Genomic DNA, 23,567 nt, shown 5'->3' with positions numbered 1-23,567 from the left:
GGTCCTGTGAGGTACAAGACGAGAGGGTTCTAAAAGGGCTGAGGCCTAGCAGTTCTGAGGTAAAATGATGCAAATAAAATGATCAAATAAAAATATGCATAGGGATAATAAACATATAGTGTTGGGTATAATAAACATTATATAAGCTATTTATACTAACAGTGACATGGTCTTGACACACAAACACCACAGATTTCTCACTGAACACCTTTTCTCTTCTCATAGCATCTACCCATGCCTTCTGTCACTTACTTTTCATAGGGGCACACACAACTATTTTCTACAGTGTGCTTTTTGCTGTACTCTTGCACAATGGTACTATACACCAATTATACTGTGCCTTCTGGGCTTTTTGAGATCACAGTTGGTTTTTGGTCAAATTATAACCGGAAATGTCACTCTCCATGCTCACTCCCCAGGCCTCAAAGGAAGACAGGCAAGTGTGATGTCACAGCACCGCTAACATGGCTGCTGCCTGTGGGGAGGCAGGGGGGGGTGGGCAAATAGGAGCTTCAAGCCTTGATTTTAGCTGCGTAGGAACAGCTTTAAGGAAGAGAATGCCAGATGACATGTTAACGCTTTTCAGAACTGAACAATAACTATTTTTGAAGAGGCGTCCCCATTATCATTATTTTCTTTGTTTTAAAAAATGTTTATTTTGCATTTTTGTAGGGTTTTACAACAAGAAACAGGCGAATTCCTTGTTTAGGATGAAAAGTAGAATGGTGGCAAAGAGGAATTGCAGTGCCAGGAAGCTTCAGTTTAAGCATCCTTCTTCCCATTGCCCCCTTGTTGCTGGACACCAGTCTGTGAGTGGGCAAGCCTCTCCCGGAGCACCAGGGGCCTCCCAGTCATGCCTAGGCCCTGCCTACCACTCCCTTCAGCTGTTCCGAGTCTTCTCCTTATTTTCAGATGGTTAACTGGGAAATACAGTTTCCTCAGATGTATCTGAGGAATAACCCTTCTCCACTCAAAAGGATCTCTGGAGTGTCTGATTATTGAGCAAAACATTATGAAAGATCAGTGTATGCATATAGGAAATATGTTTAGTAAGACGTAAAATATGTTCAGATGTGTAGTACGTTTTGAAGTGGTAGCCGAACACTCTACTGATAGCTCCACCTTCCTTCATATTTTTCTAGGTATTCAAAAATTCCTGAGAGAGACAGTGAAGAAGTGCAGCCAGGATGGGTTTGTGCAGACAATCATGGGACGGCGTAGGTACCTGCCAGCTATTAAGGACCCAAACCCTTACAAGAAGGCTCAGGTATGATGACAAACATTTTGTTCAAATGATTAAAATCTGCTCAGAGGGAAACCAAATTAGAAAGCAGTGCTCTGTTTCACACTATCAGTGTTGCTGACTTGGCTGATAAGATTACAATGCCTGTTCTGTCTTGCTAAGATGTTTTGTCTTAGGTTTTGTTAGCAACTATAACTTTTTTTTAATCCCACTTCTTGTGAGTGTTGGATCCCCTTTGTGCTGTAGAGGCTGTCATGGACCAATCAATGTGGAGTGGAAAGGTTAGGCCACTATGGCCTTAAAAGTGGGGAGGGACTTGGGAAGGAATGGAGGTGTAACACTGGATCAAGAGGCTGCGAAAACAATGATTGTGCATAGCAGAGCTTTTTGTTGGGTGTGTGGTGCATTTGAGGATTAAGGATCTTGCAAACAAATGAAGGCACATGTGCACCAAATGACTGTGGTTCTAGGCTCCTGTTGCACTTACAGCACATGTGCAGCAAAAGCCAACCAAACAATACTGGGCATCTATGCTCTCCATCAAGCATCGAAACTACAGAATGGTTGTATACATATTGAGAACAGCTTGCTGCTGCTAACATAAGAGCTAGAGTAACGCACATATCCCAGCTTTTTTGTTTGATTAGGGATCTCCATTTCTTACTTCAAGAGAGAAAGAACACAGAAGGGTCTGCATGCAAGTGAATAAAGAGAAAGGCACCCAATTCAGTTAAAAGACAGGCATCCAATTACCTTTACTGACCTCAGGTCAGCAAAGGTACATCTAATTAACTGCCCCTTCAAACTACCTTCCCAACTCAAAGCCAGTGTTTGGCACTGAATGTGTTTCTCTCCATACACTTGCACGCAGACACTCTGGTTTTATACCTCTCTCAGTGTAAACTGGAGATTGGAAAACAAACAGGAATCCTGAGGGTGTTACTCAGTCTCAAACTGCAGCAACAGCATAGGGAAATAGCAGTTCCTCCTTAGTGTCTTTTGAAACTACAGAACTGTTTTTGTGTGTGTGTTGTGTTTGCTGAGAGAGGGCATGTGTTTGGAGATCATGGGTGGAGGGAGAGAAGGAGCTGCCATTCAGAGTGTGGGGAGTAGAGTGTGATGCATTGATGGGAGGGGGTCACAAACAACCGAGAGCTGTTCCACTTTCTGATTCCCCCTCCCAGTTACCACCTGTGCCTCTAAGCACAGTGTTAAGTCCCAAGTACCCCCAATTGTGAACTTTGTCTAACGGGGAAGTGTGACCCCATTTGAGACCAGATTTACCTCACCACTCAGATAATCAGTTTTACTCACCCCAGAGCACTTCCATCTTATCTGCAGCTTGTTTGCCTCCATTCAGCCCAGCAAAGCCTCCAAACACCAGCCTCCCTGATATGAAGGACACCCACCGCCTCCCTGATATGTGTTTACTTAAATGATAGGTAGAGCCCATACTTGCAGATGTTCTCTCCAGAGGTTTCATGTAGATGTTAAACTGCATGCAGGGGGACAAAATGGATCCCCATGGCACCCCACTGGTGCCCATCACCCAAAGCCTGTGCAACTTGTACCCTCCAACCCCTCCCAGTTCTTCACTTTCAGAAACACTGCTCTGAATGGTCTGTTGCAAGTCCCATAGAATGAGAAAGAGTTTCCTCTTGTAGGAAGTCTTCCTACTTGTAGGGAAAAAGAGAGAGAACCGTTTTGTTGATCCTTCAACAAATTACTGATCCTAATTACTGGAATAAGACCCCCCACAATTTTTCAATTAAATATTTAGACTGGAGCTCCTTGCTTAGCTTTAAATTGTGTGTTTTATAACCTGCAGGCAGAGAGGCAAGCTGTAAACACTGTTGTCCAAGGCTCTGCAGCAGATATTGTCAAAACAGCCACAGTGAATATTCAGACACAGCTAGAAGCTTTACCTTCAGCAGTAAAATCTTATGGACATTTGGAAAGCTCATTCCAGAAAGAATGGTCAGGTATGTTTTTCCTTCTGGCTCTGTATTCCAGCAGATTTGCATGGGGAAAAGGTGGGGGCGGGTTGTAAAGAGTGTTTAGCACCAGCTTAACGCATCGCAACCTGAGTTTAGCCTTTAGGCGCGAAACCCCGATGGTGAAGACAGTTCTCATCACTTCCATTTCCCCTCTCATGCAGGTTCTACTAGGCAGAGGTAAATGACGACACAAAAAAAGCAACTAGCGGGATTGATCTCCTTTCTCCTTTCCTGCTTGCCAGACTATGAGGAGGCTGCTAAATGTTTTTCTTAAATAATTTTAATTTTCAGCCTCCCCAGTTCCACCTGATTAGCTTTGCCACTGATAGTATCTCACTTCAGTCCTAACATCATTGGTGCCAAAACCCTTTAAACCTCTGTCTACCTGGGATGTTCATTTCTTCAAGATGGCCTTTCCCTTTGCCATCATTTCAGCTCGTTGGGTTCGAGGCTTTACCTTCCTTTTAAATATTTTGTGTAGATAAAGTAGTGGCACAATCTAACACCATTGTTCCTGCCAAAAGTGGTTTCTTTGCTCTACCTTACTCCAGGCATATATGCTTGCCAGTATTTGTTCCTTTTCCTGCTTTGGATACTGAATGGTTGTTGCACTCTCTTGCTGTTCCTAGGGCATTATCCATCTGCATTTACAAGTCAGGACTGCTTCTTTCTGCAAAACTCCTGCTTTTTCTTTGATATTCCAGCCCTAAAATGGTTTTCAGCCATCCTGGTAACACCTTTCCTGAATTCCATGTTTTTCTAGTTTGCTGCATCTGTAGCTGATGTTCTCTGACTTGGTCATCTGTGAAGTCACACAGCCTTCCCTCCTCCCTGCTGCAGGACTTTTCTTGATCTTGCTGCAGGAGTCTATTAGAACTGAGGAAGGATAGGCGGGAACTAGACTTTGTACTGGCACTCTGCGGGTGTCGGGTTCCGGCCAAAATGCTCTGAGTTAAATCTCTAGACAATTCCAAAATAAGGGTACTGTGCAAATGCAGAACCACTAGGTGACCACCCAAAGAACATCAGTTACAGGTAAACAGTCTGCTTTTCTTGTTGTTCATTCTGGTTGGCCCATTACATGTTAGTGGCCCATGTACCTTTTGTAACTGTCTCAGGTCCAAAACTGGGGGCAGCTACCTCCTATAGTATCCTGGACAAGTTTAGAATTTGTGTGGTTCCGTTTTTCCAGAGCAAGTGGGTTGTAGAACTCATCTTAGATTAACTGCTGTCCCTTGTACAGATAGAATCTGTCACTGTAACTCCAACTTCTTTATCAAGGGTTTAAAACCTATCCTTCGGGTTTTTCTTCTGCCTAGGAAATTCAGAGAGGGCAGAAAAGAGGAAGATTTTGTATCCCAGCCATGGTGGGTTCTTCATTCTCCAGCTCCATGATGAACTTCTATATGAGGTGACAGAAGACAGCATGATTCAGGTAAGAGGCCTTTCATCCTCTGAATACATCTGATACATTTGCCTTTTGGGGCCAATTTGATGAAGGCTCCCTCGTGTGCTAAGCCAATGCACTTGATAGGGACTAGAAAAACAGGTTGCTTACCTGTAACTGATGATCTGGTAGAGATCCATGGGCAGCCATAAGAATGGGTTCTGTGCCTGCGCAGGAACCACGCGGTAGCTATGCCTCAGCTTGTCAAGGTGTTCGAACCCCGCCCCCACACCAGAGCGTGCTATTTAAAGGCGGGCTGGACATGACGTCCCTCAGTTCTTGGACAACTGCCATGGAGGACAACCATCCAGGTAAGCAGGTGAGTTCACATCGATGACAGAGTACACCAAGGGCAAAATGGCATGTACACCACTACACACATAGCAGAACACTACTACTGCAGAGGGGAGGTCAGGAGGGTCTTATGGATGCCAACGGATTTCTATCAGATCATCAGTTACAGGTGAGTTACCTGTTTATCTGGATCAAGATCCATCGGCAGCCATAAGAATGGGTGTTTAGCAAGCTCCCGATGGAGGAGGGTTCAGTAGTGATTATTGTAACAAAAGTTTTAACACACTTCTCCCAAAACTAGCCTCAGCAGCAGAGTTTACGTCTATAATAATAAATATAATATAATAAATGGGAGTAAATATAATAAATATAATATAATAAATGGGAGTTTGGAGGACCAGGTAGCTGCCTTGCAGATATCCAAGGAGGACCCTCCAGAAAGGTGTGCAGCTGAAGAAGCATATGCCCGAGTAGAGTGGGCTTTGATGGCTTCTGGTGGTGTCTTATTCTGGAGTCTGTAGGTGAGCAGGATAAGTTTGACTAGCCACCTCAACAACCTCTGTCTAGATATACAGGAGCCTATGGTGGGGCCTTTGTAGGCTATGAAGAGGCGTGTAGAGGCCCTAAAGTCCTTTGTGCGTGCCAGGTAGAATAAGAGAGCCCTGCGAACATCGAGGGAGTGTATAGACCGCTCTAGGGCAGAGGAAGGGTTCCTGAAAAAAGTAGGAAAAGGATGTCCTGATTCAGGTGAAAACTAGAAACCACCTTCGGTAGAAAAGAGAGGTCCAGGTGCATGTGGACCTTATCTTGATAGAACCTTGTGTACGGAGGATCCATCCGAAGTGCTGTGAGTTCGCTGACGTGCTATGCTGTGGTGATGGCGATCAGGAAAGTGGTCTTTAGGGAAACCAACCTCAATGGCGCCATGGCCATAGGTTCAAATGGTGCCTGGGTGAGTGAGGACAGCACCAATAGACTCCATGGCTCCACTGGGGGTTTCACTGGAGGGTAAACATTAGAAAGGTCTTTCAAAAAAGCCTTAGTCTGCAGGTGAGAAAATAGCGTCTTTCCATCAGCAGCGAGATGCCTAGAGGATAGAGCAGCCAAGTGGACCTTCAGCGAAACGTTGGTGAGGCCTTGTGACTTTAGAGCGGAGAGATATAGTAGTACTTGCCAGACAGATGCTTGGCTTGATAGAAAACCCCGGGATCTTGTGTAAGCTTTGAACCGGAGCCATTTGCCCAAATAATTGTTTGGTCGAGGCCTTCCTTTGATTGAGTAGGATCTTGTTTAGAAGCCTATTCGCCAAACAGCCAGCCAGAGGGTATGAACGTCCGGATGAAGGACATGGCCTTCGTCTTGGGAGAGGAGGTCCAGTCCCAGAGGTAACTGGTGATAGTGGGCAGTCTGTGTACCTGTGGAAACCAAGGTTGCCTTGGCCACCACAGTGTTACGAGGATGCAGGTTATCGGAGCAGATAGCAGACGCACTACCATTATTGGCTGAGGAGGTGATTATTGGCTGAGGAGGTGATTATTGGCTGAGGAGGTGATTATTGGCTGAGGAGGTGATTATTGGCTGAGGAGGAAACATATACAGTGTTTCCTTCGACCAGTCCAGTTGAAAAGCATCCCCTAAGGACCAAGGATCGTGTCCTCCCCTGGAGCAAAAGCAGGCACATTTTGTGTTCACTGAGGTTACAAACAGGTCTATCGTCGGCCGTATCCACTGGCAGAAGAGGGGGGTGATGTATTCGGATTTGAGTTCCCATTCATGCTGCCAGTCCTGGAGGAAGACTCGACTGAGGTCATCCGCCAGGATATTGTCCAGACCTTTGATGTGTACTGCAACTGGGAAATTCGATGCCGGATGCAGCAGTGCCACATTTGAACACTGAAAACACACAAACTGCGGGATATGGTTCCGCCCTGACAGTTGATGTAGGCCTGTACTGTCGTGTTCTGTATGATTGGTAGGAAAGCCTGCACAGCATGAAAGACAGCTAGCAACTCCAAGAAGTTGATATGCGGCCGAGTCTGGCGTGAGGTCCATTTTCCTTGAGTCCGGTGACCCTTGCGGTGAGCGCCCCAGCCTAGCAGGGAGGCATCAGTCGTCTGCCATACCTATGGTGATGGTGCTTCGAATGGCACCCGACTGAGGAGGTTTCTGCGTTCTGTCCACTAGGACAGCAATCGTAGGACCTGGGGGGTATTTCCATTCGCCTCCTTTAACTGTGTCTGACAGGGTGGGAGACAGAGAGAAACGATACCTGTAATCTCCACATCTTTAGGCTTGCATAGTGGATGACTGTCTTGCAGGACGCCATGAGGCCCAGTAGGTGTTGAGTTGACTGCGCAGGTTGTACAGGGCGTTGCTGGAAGAGAGTCACTAGATCTCGGATGCAGATATATCTCTCTTCTGGCAAGTATGCCCTTTGGTTCTTGGTGTCTAGCACTGCCCCTATGTAGATGGTAACTGGCACAGGCTCCAGGTGGGACTTCTTCCAGTTGACCTGGATGCCCAAATCCTGAAGGAGGGCCAGTACATAACGGACTTGCAAAAGTAATGCACTTCTGTCTTTGGATGTCGGGAGCCAATCGTCTAAGTAGGGGTAGATGGACACCCCCTTTGTCCTGAGGTAGGTGATCACTACCGCCATACGTTTCGTAAAGACCCTAGGAGAGGTGGACAGTCCTAAGGGTAATACGTTGTATTAGAACACTTGGTGGCCGACTGTGAAACGCAAGTACTTCCAATGTTGTGGTCTGATGTTGACATGGAAGTAGGCATCTTTGAGATCCAGCGTTGCCAGCCATTTCTCCTCTTGGAGAAGTGGAAGTATTTGTTGCAATGCCATTATGCGGAATTTCTTGATGCAAATGAACTTGTTCAGGTGGCGAAGGTCCATGATGGAGTGGATGCCCCCATCCCACTTCGGAATTTGAAAGTAGCGGGAATAGAAACCATCCTGCCTATCTGCCCACTGCACCAGGGCTATAGTCCCCTTCTCCAACAGTTCCTTCACCTCTTCCTATAGAGCGGTTGATGGAGGGGTGAACCTCATTCCCATGAACCGTGGGATTGCCTTGAATTCGATGGCATATCCTGAAGATATGATCTTCAAGACCCAGCGGTCTGATGTTATATGTTGCCACAGTTGGGCATGGCATGCCAGCTTGTTGGAAGGCTGTAGCAGAGATGGAGGGATGGTGTGATCTGTCAGCTGAGATGTGAAAACCCTGATGGGGAGAATGGGATGTGGAGAGATGCCAGTGGGTGGACCTGCATTTCAAAGCCGCTTCCGGGCGACTGAAGTCTTGGAAGGCTGCAGCTGGGAAGGCTTGAATTTAGCCTGGTAAGAACACTTCTGGAAAGGCGGGTATGGTTTCCTGTAATCATGGCACTCCTGGTGATGGAATGGAGGGAGCTGCTTGTTGTATTTTGAGCAGTACTTAGCAGAGTATGAAGATGTAGAAAGTTTGAGTAGTAAACGTCTTTACAGTAAATTTTGATTTTTTGAGCTGCTCCATGGTGGCATCGGTCTTGCTGGAGCCCAGTGCCATCAAAGGCAAGACCCTCAATTTTGTCCTTCATGTCCATTTGCAAATTCGTAGACCTTAACCGGGCATGTTTATGGAGGGTGATAGCAGAGGTCATAGTCCGGGATTCGCTTTCAGCAAGGTGCTTTGCTATGCTGAGTTGTCGTCTGGTGAGATCTCCCGATCTCTCCAGAGTCCGACAATTTATCCCTGAATTTATCCCTGAATTTTTCGAGGGATGAAGTGTCTGTTCCGTCATGCAAATTTTCCCAGAGGCTGTGGGTATATTTGGCAGTACATGCTGCATAATTGGCCACCTTAATGGACAAGCATGCTGTAGAATAAATCTTTTCCCCAAGCATGTCCAACTTGTGCCCCTCTTTTTCTGGTGGGACGATATGGCACTTCCCAGAGGTAGAGGTTTCTCCAAATATGTAAGTGATAAGAAATTCAATATGTCTGATCATCTGGACTGCATGACTCCAAGTTTCCTTTCACTGATTCTGTATTGCCTTGTAGGTGGCACAGATTGTTAAGCATGAAATGGAAAATGCTGTGAAACTCTCAGTGAAGCTCTCCGTAAAAGTCAAAGTTGGACCTAGCTGGGGAGACCTGCAAGAGTTGGAGCTGTCAACATAACATAGAAGCTTGTCCTACATAATGGACTCCCAACTCTGCAACCTAATACAAGGCTTCTAACACCAAACTCAGCAACCTGGACACATTTATTTTTCATGCTCAGTTGATGCTGTAGTTGACTTATCAGATGAATCTTAAAACTTTAAATGAATTCACCTAAGCAAACATTTAAGGTCACATTGCACAACCAGAAATGTGTTTTTTCCCCTTTCAAATTACAATGAACTGTTTAGAGCAAAGTATTTAAACTGATTCCTATTAAAATATTAAGAGCTGAGATAAATATTTTTAAAGTTTAGTAATTCACCGTTTCTTAATGAAACTTCCAAAAAACATCCACTCTAAGTATTTTTAAATAAGTGAGCCAGCCTCTTCAGATACAGCACAATTTGGATCCTCAGGAAAGTGTGATTGTTTTTCTGTTCTGTTGCCACAGAAGCCTCATATTGGCTCAGTTTATATTTATGTACCATTAATCTCACCATGCACTTAACAGAACGTATAATATGGGGCAGCTGTGTGCATGATGCCCCAAGTTTCTGTGATCTTTCCATCTCTTTAACAAAGCATCTCAGGAATTGGGCGTAGGATTGCAGGAACTGGGCATACATGCACATGTATGTTACACCAAATGAACAGCTGTGGTTGCAGTGCCCAAGCAATCCTGCCTTCATCTACATGAATTCCAGACAGCAAATGAGTGAAATGGCTCATTGCTACACCATACTGAACTGGCTTCCTATTGGGCAGTCTCATAAAGAGCATGAGATCTACTTCTAGTAAATATTTTACTTGCCTTGGGAAAATGAAGGGACACTTTTCTTACCAGTCTCATTTTCCTTTTCACAAATGCTATGTAGCTATGCTATGTCATGTGATGCTGCCTCTTCAGGTTTTTATGCTAGCTTTTCAATCAAGTTGTTTGCTTTGTACCATTGGATAGATGCTTGATTTATCATTGTGTAAATAATAAAACAGATTTTTATATTACTTTTATTCATGTAACTTGATTTATTGATTTAAATTGATTTATGGTGATTTATTGTGTAAATAATAAAACAGATTTTTATATTACTTTTATTCTTGAAAAACAAGAATAACAGTGTCTTACAGAAGATGAAATGATATCAATGTGCCACATATTTCAAGTGATCACTTCTTGATTATCACTGATGAAACCATTATTATCTGCCCCAAATCTACTCAAGCAACTTTTAGAGTATGTGCACACAGGAGCATTCTATACATTCAGTGTTTTTCATCATGGTCTCTGTGCAGATACACACATGGGTTCTATGCAATGTTTGGAATGTTATGGAGCTAACCCCATCAACTTGTTGGTGTTTTTCAGAGAAATGTGCTTGAGAGCAAAACTTTCTTTTACAATGTGCTAGGCCTACTGTTTGTTCTTCATTTGTTTGGTCTTTTTCCATCTGTTTTCTTGTTGCATTTTCTTTGCCAGCTGCGCATGTCTGATGCAGGAGCCTCCTTTTAAAAGTGTCAGAGGTATAATGGCAAATTACCAGTTACAGATAGGCATGACAGTTGCTTGTTCTGTCTCAACTGGTATTCTGTCTTTGTAAGGAGTACAAAATGGACACTTGCTCACACTGTCAAAAAATTACTGAACAGGTTTTTTTGCAACGGATTGACAGGCCTTTGTCCTCCTGTGTGGAAATGTTCTTTATCAGATCCAGTCTCCATGGCTCAAGCTTCTACTGCTCCTTTGAAATCTTTTTCCTACATCTGTGATTAGTCTTGATGCTGTTGCCATGATGGCTTCATCTGGACCAGTACCAACCAAAGTTTTGGATCCTAAAGTATCAGCTCCCATATGACCTCGAGAGATCATTTAGAACAATCTAGAAGAACAAGACTTCCCCATTGCAATACATATGCAAAGCATTTGGAATCTATAGCATGATTCTCCACCTCTCATCCCTGCCCATATCAGCATAACGTTTTCTTTGGAGACATCTCTTCAGCAGATCTTGGGCCAAATGGTTTGCAGAACCATGAACCAATTCATATTCAAACCTGTGCACTGACCAAGGTTTGTGCACATCCCTACCCCAGAGTTGTGGCTGTAAATGCCAAAAAGGGCAATGTAGACAGTATCGACATTGCAAGATTTATGTGGATGGGACTGCAATCCTCAAGAAGACAAATGCCACCAAACTGAGGAGTGGCAGGGTAAAGTGGCACCTTAGAGTAGTACTGCTTTTTTTGAACACACCAGTCCCACATCTCTATTGCCAGTACATATTGTGTTTTGGACACTGTTCCTCTCTGTTCTGTTTACATACATCAGTGCTGTGGTATTGTCTATGGCTGTCTGAATTGCTTTTCCTTGAATGATTGGAAGAAAATATTAGGGCCACACCAAAAAAAGCCATTAACACCAATAAACTGATGATGTAATTTCTTTACGCTGGAGGTCCCCACCCCCTTACCTTGTGACTTTAGCAGTGTACACTCCAACCTTTCAATGAAACATCCAAAGTCACTATGACTGAGGGCTGGGGGGACTGGAACAGGATGCCCTTCATTAAACTTTGCTGATGAAGCCACCATTCCAAAGATTCTAGTCTCTGAAAATGAGCCATAACCCTTATTTTCTGTTTTTTATTGGGTGATAATTGGAACTGAACCATGGCTGAAGAGGCCTCGTATGTAGATGAGCCAATGGTACCACCACCATACAGGAGGCTGTGAGATCCAAAAGGCACTGTGTGTTCCTTGCCCTCCTTATTGGGCTCCGTATAAAACTCCTCCTCATGGCCCTTCTTACTGGGCTCCCTATAAAACTCAAAAACCTTTACCCTTGGCTCTGGCAAAAAGCCCGCACTTCTCTGTAGTATCTAGAACCACAACTATAAACTGAATTCTCTGAGCTCGATCTAGCATTGACCTTCCTAGAATAAACTTGACTTGATCAAGTAGTTGGTATGCATCCTTCACCATGACACACCAATACCGTATTTTACGGACTATAAGACGCTACGGTCTATAAGACGCACCTTAATTTTAATCCAGTTTTTCAGAGTTTTAACATATTAAACTGTTAAAACATATAAGACGCACCTGAATTTGGGCGGATATTTTTCGAGGAAAAAAGTGAGTCTTATAGTCCATAAAATACGGTAATCTAAGTACAGATTTATACCATCATTTCATGGCATACCATACATGAGACTCAATGTATCATAGACCAAATGGCAGAACCTTGTGTTGGTAGATCGTGTATCCTAAAGCAAACCAAAGGTCCTTTCTGTGGGACTCTCGTATTCACATGGAAGTAGGCATCCCTGAGAACTATTGTCACAAACCACATTTCCTGAATCAACATCCATCTTATTTATTATTTCTCTGTGTAAACTGCCCCGAGCCATTTTTGGAAGTGTGTATATAAATCGATTTAAATAAATAAATAAACAATGGTAGAAAGTTTTGTATAGAAATCATTTGTAATTCTTTAGTTGTCATAAAACAATACAGATCCTTGAGCTCTAAGATTATGTATGTATGTATGTATGTATTTGATTTCTATACCACCCTTCCAAAAATGGCTCAGGGTGGTTTACACAGAGAAATAATAAAAAAATAAGATGGATCCCTGTCCCCAAATGGCTCATAATCTAAAATAAACACAAGACAGACACCAGCAACAGTCACTGGAGGTACTGTGCTGGGGTTGGATAGGGCCAGTTACTCTCCCCCTGCTCAATAAAGAGAATCACCACATTAAAAGGTGCCTCTTTGCCAAGTTAGCAGGGGCCAATTAGCAGATAGACATAGACCTCCATCCCTTTTGGGAATTTGGAAGTACCTTGAATAAAAACCTTGGAGGTAGCAACTTGGAACAGGTTCTATTACATAGTTTGTCAGTAATGATTCCATGTCTTTGATAAGAGTAGGAGTGGGGTGGGTGTACTTCACCCCTGAAAATACTGAACAGGTGTAAAGCTCTACTGCACACCCAATCCTGATTATGATACCCATGAGTCTGTTATGTGTTTCCAATTGCTGTTATAATGGGAAAGTTGGATCATCTTTGATGTTTGCAATAGGACCTCTTGACTACTGCATGGAATAAGGGATCAAATATGTTATTTTGTAGTGTCTGGTTATTTAGACTGGCCTAAAGATTATTTCTGTTTCTGGGGAAAAGGTTTCTTCTGTCGAGGTCTAAAATTTCTCCTAGGATCCTTTCTATCTCCCAGAGGGCAATATGACTGCCTGCATTTAGACTGGTGATATCTCTGAGGACTTTGATGACCCAGAATTCCAAACACATCTGCTGTAAACTTAGGTTTCTTCAATTTCTCTAAAGTTTCATCTGTCTCAGAACTGAATAGTCCATTTCTTTTGAATGGAAGATCTTCTATCCTGTCTCTTGCTTTCTGCAGTAGGTTTGATTATCTTAATCAAGTATGTCTATGGGGCACTATTGCCCCTGCTAAATTCCTAAGTTTGCAGTTCACCAAGTGGTGGATTGCACTAATCTGCTGGCCTGTAGTATCTGCTGATTTAGCCACGGAACTTTTAAATGTAGCTTTCATACCTGGCAGGCTTTGAACACTTCTGGTGAACGCAAAAGAGGAAAGAAAATGTTCTAACAACATGGTAACATTGAATTAACAAGCTTTATTTTACTCAGAGCTAGTTCACACTTACAGTTTAACTGGATTTAACGCTAACTGGAGTTTAAAAATCCTAATTCCAATTCATGCTGCAGATGTACAGAAAACAACTCCAGTTAGCCTAACCGGAGTTGAAGGCAAGGAGAGCCCCTCCAAGCCTGAAACATCTAGATAAGATCCCAAACAGGCTTGGCTGTGAGGGGCATGGGCATCATGAAATAGTAGCTGCTTTTCTGTGTTTTGAGAACAGTTTGCAGGTTTGCTGGTAAATGATTCAGTTCAATGTGCTTCCTCTTAAGTAAGTGACAGTTCTCTCTCTCTGCCCTGGACTGCTCCATTGTCTTGCAGTAAACAAATGGGATTGCACAGAAGTAAATGATTTCATTCAATGGGCTTCCTCTTAAGTAAGAGTGCATAGGATTGCAGCTGTAGGACTGCAGACAGAGGCACAACTGTTGGAGGGGAGTCGGTGTTCGGGTGTAATGCTTCGGCAGCATAACTGCAGTTATCAGCACCGGACCATAGGAAAACTCTCAGGTACAAATTGTAGTTAGTTGGGGAAGATTGGAGTTAACTTTTGAGGCTTAACAGCAGTTTTCTGCATTCGGGCATACTGCTGTTACAAAAAAATGTTAGCTTTAAATACTGTTAAACTGTACGTGTGAATCAGTCTTGCTCAGGTGTTGTTGAACAGGTTCTTATAAGCGTAATGGTTTCAGGTTTCAAACATAACTAATAACTTATAACTTCTAGCAGTGTTGATGTTTTGAGATGTTTGACAGTTAAGATTCCTTCTATGTGAATTTACTCTTTTAAGGTTAGGGTGCCTTGCTTGGTTACTTTGTGTAGTTTCAGACCTGCCTCCCAGCTGAGGACTCCTAGGTCTTTCCCTGCACAGAAGACAAGGCACAGAAAACTTTACAGTGCAGATCTTCCTCTGCCTAAAACCCATTCTTTTCCCTTCCTCAGAGAAGTCCCTTTCTTGTTCAGTGTTGTTTACTTTTTTCTAAGACTCAGGTCTCACTCACTCACAGTCCTCATAATTGACAACCAACAATGGTTTGTCTATTCCCATAACATGTTGATAGCAAGACAAAAAGCCAAATAGTTTGAAATTTTTGTGGTCAATGTTGATGTTGATTATATTTTTCTTCCAAAATTATCTTAACTCTCTGAATTCTCTATCTGTTGGTGCCGCTTGTTTCCTACTTGCCATGAAAATACAAGCATGTTCCACCACCATGGAATTTGGAACTGGGTTTTTAATTTAAAAGGGGCAGTTGTCATCTGTACATTCCCTATAACCTCTCTGAGGTTGGAAGGGTGGAAGATGGCTTAAATCAGGCCTATTTGGCAGCTTGACTCAAACAGGAAGCCAGGGCATTGGTTGAGCATTTTGAACCTTTGGATGATTGTATTAAGTTGAAAACAGGGTCGTCCACTGGTGACAATGATTATGATTAAACTCAAGACTTTTGCATGTTGTAATTTTTAAATTCCTCTGAAGGAATTGTAGCCTGTTTTGTTTTGTTTTGTTTTGTTTGTTTGTGTTGATTCATTCAGAGAGGGTTGTCTGTTACCCCTAAACCCTCCTCCTCTGACTCATATAACTCTGATGCCATTTCCTGTTTATCCTTTGTTGTCTTCATTAGGTGAACTGAATTTTCCTTCTACTGATGCCAAGGTTGATAGTGAAACAGCCAGCGAAATGATAACATCAGGGTAGATGTTGCAGAAACAAACCCTGGAAGCTTGCATTGTAATGGCAAGTATCAACCTAGCTGTTGATGCTGAAATCTGATCCATACTTTTATTTTCCACCCCCATGATATACATTGGTGCAAAAACCTTCAGAGTCCTTGTTGATATGGATGCTTAAGTAGAATAGCTCGCTGTTATAGCTCAATACCAATGTTACAGGAAGATACTTTATTTGATGTTGATAAAGTTACTGGGGGTACTTCTTGCAGTTGTATATAACCTCTGTCGTTTGTTCTTGTATATGTATGTTATGGTGGCATAGGCTTTCATTCTTTGCATCAATTCCTGTTATCAATGATGTTCCATAACACTGTGTGTTTTATCCTATGGGGTCCAGAAGGATAGGGATATCCCATAGGACAGGGATGATAACCATCAATTCACAACCTTGATGTGACAAAAACAGAACTCCATAATGGTGATCATGAGAATGGTGTGTGAATCCACACTTGTATCCTGCCAGAATACTCCACAGAGCAGATGAAAATGGAGAGGGACGTCCATCTTCATATCTAGGTACATAATGACCTTGATTGTTACAATCTATCACCTTTGGTTTTCAAGCATCTCTAGTGGATTGAGAATCTTCTAATATTTGCTAAGGAGAGAATGATGATGTTTGAGATACCACCATATCATCATCTTCCACTGTTCTAAAACAAGTCTCTGTTTCTTTCCATGTCAATCTATGCATAGTGACCACAGTGTGATTCTATTGACATTGAAGCTGTTTGTCGATCTTATCCTGATGTCGATGAGGTTGGCAAATCTTTCCTTGATGTTGATGGAGGTGACAGATCCTTTGCTGTTGAGATGGTCACAGCTTTTCAAATGTTGATGGGATGATGCCTGCTTTCAATGTAGAAGATATCTGCCTTGATGTGTCAGATGACAGTTGCTTCTTTTTTGCTCATGAGATCACTTCTGAACTTTTCTGAAGATGTTTTTTCTTGCCTTGATGACAAGGAGGACTTATCTAAAACACGTCTTGAGCCACATTTCTCTGAGCTCTTGATGAGGACAACTGCCCAGAGGAGCGTTTCAATATTTGTTGTGGAAGCTTAGCAGTAGGTTTCAGCATCACTATTGTAGTAGACATCAAAGCCTGTGTCAGTCCCAACATGGATACTGATATTAAGTGTGCAGCTGTCCAATTATATCTGCATGAAGTGCTAAATTGGAAAATGCCACTCTCAAGATGAGTTCTTGACCCTTGTGAGTCTGTTTAGAGAAACTCAAACAAATGTGACATGTTTGCACTTCATGGTACTCCCCGAGGCAGATCAGAGAAACTTAGTGCCTACTGGGGGAAGGGAGCTTAGCTCCACATTTAAGAAACACATTTCTTAAAACTTCTTTTAGAGTCCATGAAAATCAAATGAAATACACCCCAAAACACAAGCACATACACAGCAAACATCTCTCTCACTTCTCTCTCTCATTCAGATACAAAGCTCTCCGAGGAGCACAATTTCCTTTGAATCTGTTTGCATGGCGGTTGAAAAGGAACTAAGGAGGTGATACTCCAACTGTACTTTTCAAACAGATGCACTGCATGTTTGAAGATCTCATGTGGAGCTTTGGAAGTTTCCTGAAAGATCAGCTGTGCAGGAGCACTTCCATGTGTGTGAATACACAGAGAGAGGATCATGACATATAGCAAGCAGACCCACAGCTCTACTTTTCATCTGCAGAAATTCATTTGGAATGCTAATTAACAAACAGCATATGGTTAAGAAAAGGAATGCCATGTAGATTGGCAGAGTGCATCTCCAGATCAGATTCCACATGTGCTCAGGCAGAAGTAGGCACAATGGTGAAGGAGTGTGGACTATCAGCTTATCTGGGAGGACAGAATAAGAGGTGTATGCATATCTGCATCTAAGTACTCTTGTGTGAGGGAGTGAGTCAGCCACAGTTGTTTCTGGATCAAGCACTCTCAGCTTTATTTTACAAATCTATCTGAATAGGTTTACTTTGTCTCAGTATTAAAAAGGAAAGCTATGTGAGAGAGTAGAAGTTAGTAAGTCAGAGGCACCAAGCATATTGGCTGACATCCAGACTAACACCACTCTGGCCAAAAAGCATTTTCTATCACGCAAGTGGAGCGGGCGTGATTTTTGGTGACCCACCACCTTCCAGTCACCTCTCTGTCTCCTCTTTCCTAAAAATATACCTCCTCGGAGACATCATTCAAGAGGCACAGGTGTCTACAGTGGAAAGGGGGGATCATTGAAAACTGCCCCTTCCCCACCCCTTTGTGTAATGGAAAACACACTTTCACCAACCCATTGTTAGTCTGGGTGTCAGCCACTGTCATGATCATCAGCTACCAAAGGTAGAGGGTAGATTTCTACCAAGAAAGAAGTGTATTTATCTTCTGGTTTGCTTTCCATGAAATTGCTATAACATACTATAACGCTATAACATTGGCTACACAATTGACATGTTGTTGCAACCTGTTGTTGCAACTCATTAACAATGAGTGTCAAAAGGGCATTCTCTCTTAAGAGGCCAGTCTCCCATGTCTGGACTAATAACTGGTCTTCTGATCTAGTCATTATTTCATTGGGCTAGAGCACTGCAAGGCCCTTTTTCTTGCAAGACTGTGAGAATGGTAGCATTGAGTGGCATTTGTTTCTTAACCTGATTACCAGCTATGTTTTCCACAGGTAATATTGGAAAGGAAAGAAGCGTGTATTTCTACACTCCTGCTGTGATTCCCACAGCCACCGTATAAGCTGAAACTTCACGCTATCTATTCTTATAGCTGCATGATGCCTTCTTAATCTTTGACTGTCTAGCTCAGGAGACATCGCATAAATAAAGCACCATAATTTGGCCGCAGAAGTTTAATGTTACTTTATTTTTCTACTAATGAAATGTATGAGTGTTTTTAAACTAAGACTGGCCACAGAAAAGTGATGTCAAATAAGAGAAATGCAGCTTATTATCTTCTGTGGAGAGCAACATGCTTCCAATGTATCAACTTCTTGTTTTGTTTTTTAAACCAAAGATTTTGCTGTTTTATTATTTAATTGTGGAACTTAGAAATAAATCCCTTTCCCTCATGCTTTGTTTTTGTCTTTGTTGTATAAGAAGTCAGTTACTCATGCAAAGTTTTATTCAGTTTAAATGCATTAACAATCTACTTTGTAAAGGATGTTTTCAATCAGCAACAGTCTCCCTTTCAGTTCATACCTGAAATTGTTGAAATATTATCTGTTAAAGATGATGGTCTGGGGAAATACTCGCTTAATGAGATCTGACTGCAAAGACTCAACACACATCCATGTCTCAAAACTTCTCTCTCTCTTAATAGTCTGATATGGTAAAAGAGGGAAAGGTTTCCAAGAAGAAGGCTGCTTCTGTCCAGTGGCTGATTTTTGAAAATAAGGTCCATTCCTTTGATTTGTGTTCTCAGTACATTAAAATGTAACTTCATGGTTAAAAATCTAAAACTGATACCACTTTTTGTCCTTGTATTTCAGCATCACCTGCAGGGGTAGAAAATAAAATTACTCAAGTAGAACAAATATTCTAAAACAAAATAAATATTTTGTTGTTAGTTTGTGACATTTTTGAAGATTAACTTAATTAGCAGCATTAGAACTTCTCAAAGTAAGTTCCAATATGTGTCTGGCTAGCATAAAAGCAACTGTGGGAGTTGCAGCAACCACTCTGCTAAAAATACTTTGGTAAAAGACAACCTTTGGGGTGGGGGCCTTGTCTAAACTGAATGTACCACAGTGAGCCACCAGCACAGCTGTGTCCATTCCTGTGTTACTGCTTCCTATTTTTTTTAAAACCTGGCTGAATCCCCTGCTCATACGCATGTTTTTGCATGCCCTATGAGTAACTAAACTGCATATATTAAAATCAAAGATGTAAGAAACCTCTACAGATTAGAAATGATTATTGGTGACAGCAGCCATATTTGTCAGCTAGTTCTTGAAAGGTGTTATACTGGCCTCTTATGCTGAAGTTGCTCTGGAACCAAAGACAATTTTCTCTTTGGGTCTGCTCTGGTCCTTTTATGCCAATCTCTCTTCCTCGGCTGACTGGAGTATTGTATGCTCAATCTGTCTTTTGATAGGTTATTTTAGGACACTCTTTAACTAATGACCGGTATTGTCCAGTTACATTTTAGGGATTTAAATCCTTCATTGGCATCTTGTGTGAGGGTTTATTCCTCTCACTTCTAAATTCTTACTAGAAAGGTTATCTCGTACCTTGTTTGAGTGACAGGTCTACATAAATGTATCCACCTCACTGACTTGACCTAACCTGTCAATAAAACCCTGTGTCCTCTTAGACACTCTGAGGGGAACTCTTACAGATGTAAGCAATACATTGACCCCATAAATGCTGATTAAAACTGAATGCTCCAAAGGATCACAAATAATTTGCAAGACATTTTGTGTATAAAGTGCCCAGTGGCACTCTTTCATCACTGGATCCCACTGCGGCGTTTATGGGCAGGAAGCTTCAAGAAGAGTGGTGGGTCACATGGGTTTAGTGGACGTATGAGTACAATGGAGGGTACATATTCATGAACTGACGTTCTCTGTTCATATGGGCCACTATAGCTAAGCACTCTTCTCTGCTATCTTTCTCCCCCTTGACTTTAACATGTTAAGCAGGGGAGTAGCAACTGTTCCTGTTCAATCCAGCATTGCATCTCACCAGTGGCTATTGCCATGGTCTCCCTTGTATTTCTTTTCTGATTGTGATCCCTTTGGGGACAGGGAATCATCTTTGCATTCCTTTTCCTATGTAAACCTCTTGAAACTTTTCATAATGATAAGACATCACCATTGTAATAATATAACAAATAGAAGAATGCTTTGAGGTACTTTTTCAAAAAATAGGGTCCCACTTCAAATACTAGTTTTAATTTGTTTCATTTCAAAATATGACATTCATATTTTGAACTGAAGTAGCTCTTGAAGCATCCAGTGGACAGACTGCAAACACAAAGGGAGACGAATACATAGCTCTCAATTTCTAGGCAAAACACAGTTGAAAGAAAAGCCTCATTCCCACCTCATGTGCATGTTTGGAAAAAGCCTCTGCACTCGACATCATTCTTGCTGTCCTTTCATCTAGCTCTCCCAGTTTCTGTCCCCTCTCATCAAGGGCAATTCGTGCACGAGCCAATTCCCCAATAGCAGATCCTGCAGCTCCTTTCACACCCTCGACTCCACCTGACCCAGGGATATGTTGAGCAAGGCTTCGAGATGCTTTTCCTGCCATAGCTTCACCAACTAGAAATGGAACACAGGAAAGAATCAGAGTATTTTCACATAATTGAGTTGAACGGAGGTCTTATTGGAAGTCTTCTTAGTCCAACTACCTGCTCAGCACAGGAAACTGCTGCAGCACCCCTAACAGGTGACCACCAAAGTTTCTGTTAGAATGTAGTACTACACAAGAGCTTCTTTTCAATTTTACTATTAGACACCTTGTACAGGTAGGACATTCTGCCCGATGTCTAGCCTAACTCTGTTTTCTTGAAATTTCCAAACATTGGTTCTAGCCCTGCCATTAGGAGCAACAAAAACAAAGTCCATTCCTCCTCCTATGTGATAGCCCTTCAGATATTTGAAGATAGTGATCATTTTTCCTCTTAGTCTCCTCTTCTCCAGGAGAAACTAATTCTTTGTGCTTCCTACGATCTCATAATGTTCTGTGTCAGCTACTCACGTACTGAGTAGTAAAATGGGGACAGGTTTCTACTCTCATCCAGCTTCTATTCAACTGAGGCAAAATATAGTTTCATATTCTATATCTGACTTACTGAAATGCTTTGAGAAAGGTTATGAGAGGATAGTTTCACATTGCATCTAACAGGTTGTCTACATGTTACATGAGAACAGCACCATCATGGGAGAGCTCTGCCCACTGAGTATTCTGAAGGCTGCCCTACTAATAGGAAGAGAATGAGTTGCTAAGGAGAGAGAGAGAGAAGACGAGATAAACAATGGATGGAGAAAGGCAACCAGCAGCTCCTCCTTCACTCTGTGTGTATGTATGCGCGTGCACACATGCTAATTCCTCCAGTTCTCTTTGCCTTCAGGTTGGTGAGCCTTCAGAATTTTGTAGCTTGGCTCAAATTTCTCTGTTTATGTTAACACATTCTCCCTGTGGTGCTATTAAAGTACATTTGTCAGATTATCTTGTGACCAATGACAGAGAAGCAGTGACATAACAAGCTTCAAAAGGGAGCTTCAAGAATTGAATATGGGCCCCATAAGATAATTTCCCCATAGGGGATTGATGGGAAACAAAAAGGTGAATAACTCCTGAATGGCTGGGCAGAAAGTTAGAACTTCCAGAATAGTACTGGTATTTTATTTATTCATTCATTCATTCGATTTCTATATCACCCATCCAAAAATGACTCAGGACGATTTACACAGAGAAATAATAAATAAATAAGATGGATCCCTGTCCCCAAAGGGCTCACAATCTAAAAAGAAACATGAGATAGACACCAGCCACAGTCATGGCAGGTGCAGCGGCATGATTTTTGCTCCAAAACGGGGCTGATGCGGGGGGCATATCTGGGAGCCATGAGGCATGGCCCCTGAGGGGTGGCGGCGGCCCAGATTCTTTGAACCCATTTGCCCAATGTTTCCTCTGCCCCTGAGGAAACTACAAACTGACAATAAGACTGCCTTCGTTTGGGGAAACATCTGGAAATGCTAAAAAAAACCCATAGATTCCGCCAAGTTTAAGAAAAGTAAACCAAACAAAAAGTGTGGCACAAGGTAAGGAATGACGCAAAGTAAGGAACAGTGGTGTTCGTGATGCTTTATTGCTTTATTTATTTTATATATTTAGCTTTATTGCTAAAGAAAGCCACCATTTGGTCTCTTTCTTACAGAATGAGAAACAATACTATTGAAACGTGTTTTATTATCAGGAAATGGCTTGGCTTGACATGCATGATTTTCCATCAGTTTAAGAAAACAACCACCTCATAACAAAATGAACAATGGTAGACTTACTGTGAAGGGTTCTCTCTCCTCAGTGTATGAAGGGTATCCTCTAGAGCAGGTTGTGTTGTCCAGCTGCTCCCATAGACAGGACTGTGTGCGTGTCAATCAAAGTGAGGTCCCATGATACACTAGAAGGAGGCACCTCCCTGTTCCAGTACTGTTCAGTGTACGAAGGAACTCCCAAGAGAATAAAAAGACTCTTAACAGATATAGCAATGAACACTGATGCAGAAAAAACTTCAGGTAACAAAGCCATAACTATATACAGCATAGGAAGTAAAAACATAGGAACAAGAAGGGGTTCCCTTATGTGCCCAATTACAATTCAGTACAGGAACCTCACCCATAAACCACAGGTGGGTCAGATACCTTCCATACATGGAGGAGAAGGAACATTTCATGCTAAGTCAACCAATGTTCCTCTCTCTCTCAGTGTAGGAGGGTACCCTTTATAGTGGGACACACCAGAGTGGTGAGATAGGAAGCAAGAAGGGCAGGAAAGAAAAGGTTTTCTGGAGTGACCACTTGCTGTAGAACAGTGCATCCAAAGGCTATTTGTGCTGATTGATATATATGGGATGATATGATACATATTTTACGGATTGATACATAGAGGTTGAAACGCTTCTGATTGAATGAGCTTTGATTCTTCCAGGACGATGCAGAGACAGGGCTTCACAGGCTACAATACTGCATGCTTTTATGCAGCACAAAGTATAGCGTTTGAAGCCTCAGTGCCAATAGAGAATTAAAAGAAACAAAAAAAGAGTCCAATTGACGGAATTCTTGAGTACGTCTGAGATAGATTTTTAAGGTTCTTCTCACATCCAGCTTGTGTAAGATCCTTGAGATTGTTTCGGCAATAGACAGAAGGAGGGAAGGATGATATCCTGATTCCTATGGAAAGAATGTTAACTTTAGGACAAAAGGTAGCGTCAGTCCTCAGAACCACTAAATCAAGTTGAAAAAGACATAGTTCTTTCCAAACCGACAATGCTCC

The 23,567-nt window shown here is 42.3% G+C and overlaps 2 protein-coding genes across 13 annotated transcripts in view; one reads left to right on the top strand and one right to left on the bottom strand.

The window, feature by feature from the left end:
- POLQ (DNA polymerase theta) overlaps positions 1-10,233 on the top strand; it is an 86,833-nt gene extending 76,600 nt beyond the window's left edge. For 2 of the 9 annotated variants that reach the window (XM_053302756.1, XM_053302762.1), the window contains 5 exons: positions 1,143-1,267; positions 3,072-3,225; positions 4,560-4,675; positions 4,863-5,006; positions 9,040-10,233. In XM_053302756.1, coding sequence (XP_053158731.1) covers positions 1,143-1,267; positions 3,072-3,225; positions 4,560-4,675; positions 4,863-5,006; positions 9,040-9,159 — 659 coding nt within the window. In that variant the 3' untranslated portion in view covers positions 9,160-10,233. Of the gene's footprint in view, positions 1-1,142; positions 1,268-3,071; positions 3,226-3,869; positions 3,971-4,559; positions 4,676-4,862; positions 5,007-8,018; positions 8,337-9,039 lie in introns of those variants that run through there. The other 7 variants (XR_008317677.1, XR_008317678.1, XR_008317679.1 and 4 more) reach the window with 7 other exon arrangements.
- An 8,177-nt stretch (positions 10,234-18,410) lies between these two features.
- STXBP5L (syntaxin binding protein 5L) overlaps positions 18,411-23,567 on the bottom strand; it is a 182,396-nt gene continuing 177,239 nt past the window's right edge. For all 4 annotated transcript variants that reach the window (XM_053302765.1, XM_053302766.1, XM_053302768.1 and 1 more), the window contains 2 exons: positions 20,610-20,830; positions 18,411-19,060 (listed from right to left, as the gene is read on the bottom strand). In XM_053302765.1, coding sequence (XP_053158740.1) covers positions 19,019-19,060; positions 20,610-20,830 — 263 coding nt within the window. In that variant the 3' untranslated portion in view covers positions 18,411-19,018. The remainder of the gene's footprint in view (positions 19,061-20,609; positions 20,831-23,567) is intronic.

This window comes from Hemicordylus capensis, chromosome 2 (genome assembly GCF_027244095.1).
Source record: "Hemicordylus capensis ecotype Gifberg chromosome 2, rHemCap1.1.pri, whole genome shotgun sequence".
Classification (NCBI taxonomy): Eukaryota; Metazoa; Chordata; class Lepidosauria; order Squamata; family Cordylidae; genus Hemicordylus; species Hemicordylus capensis.
This window is presented reverse-complemented; position numbering and strand designations above follow the sequence as displayed.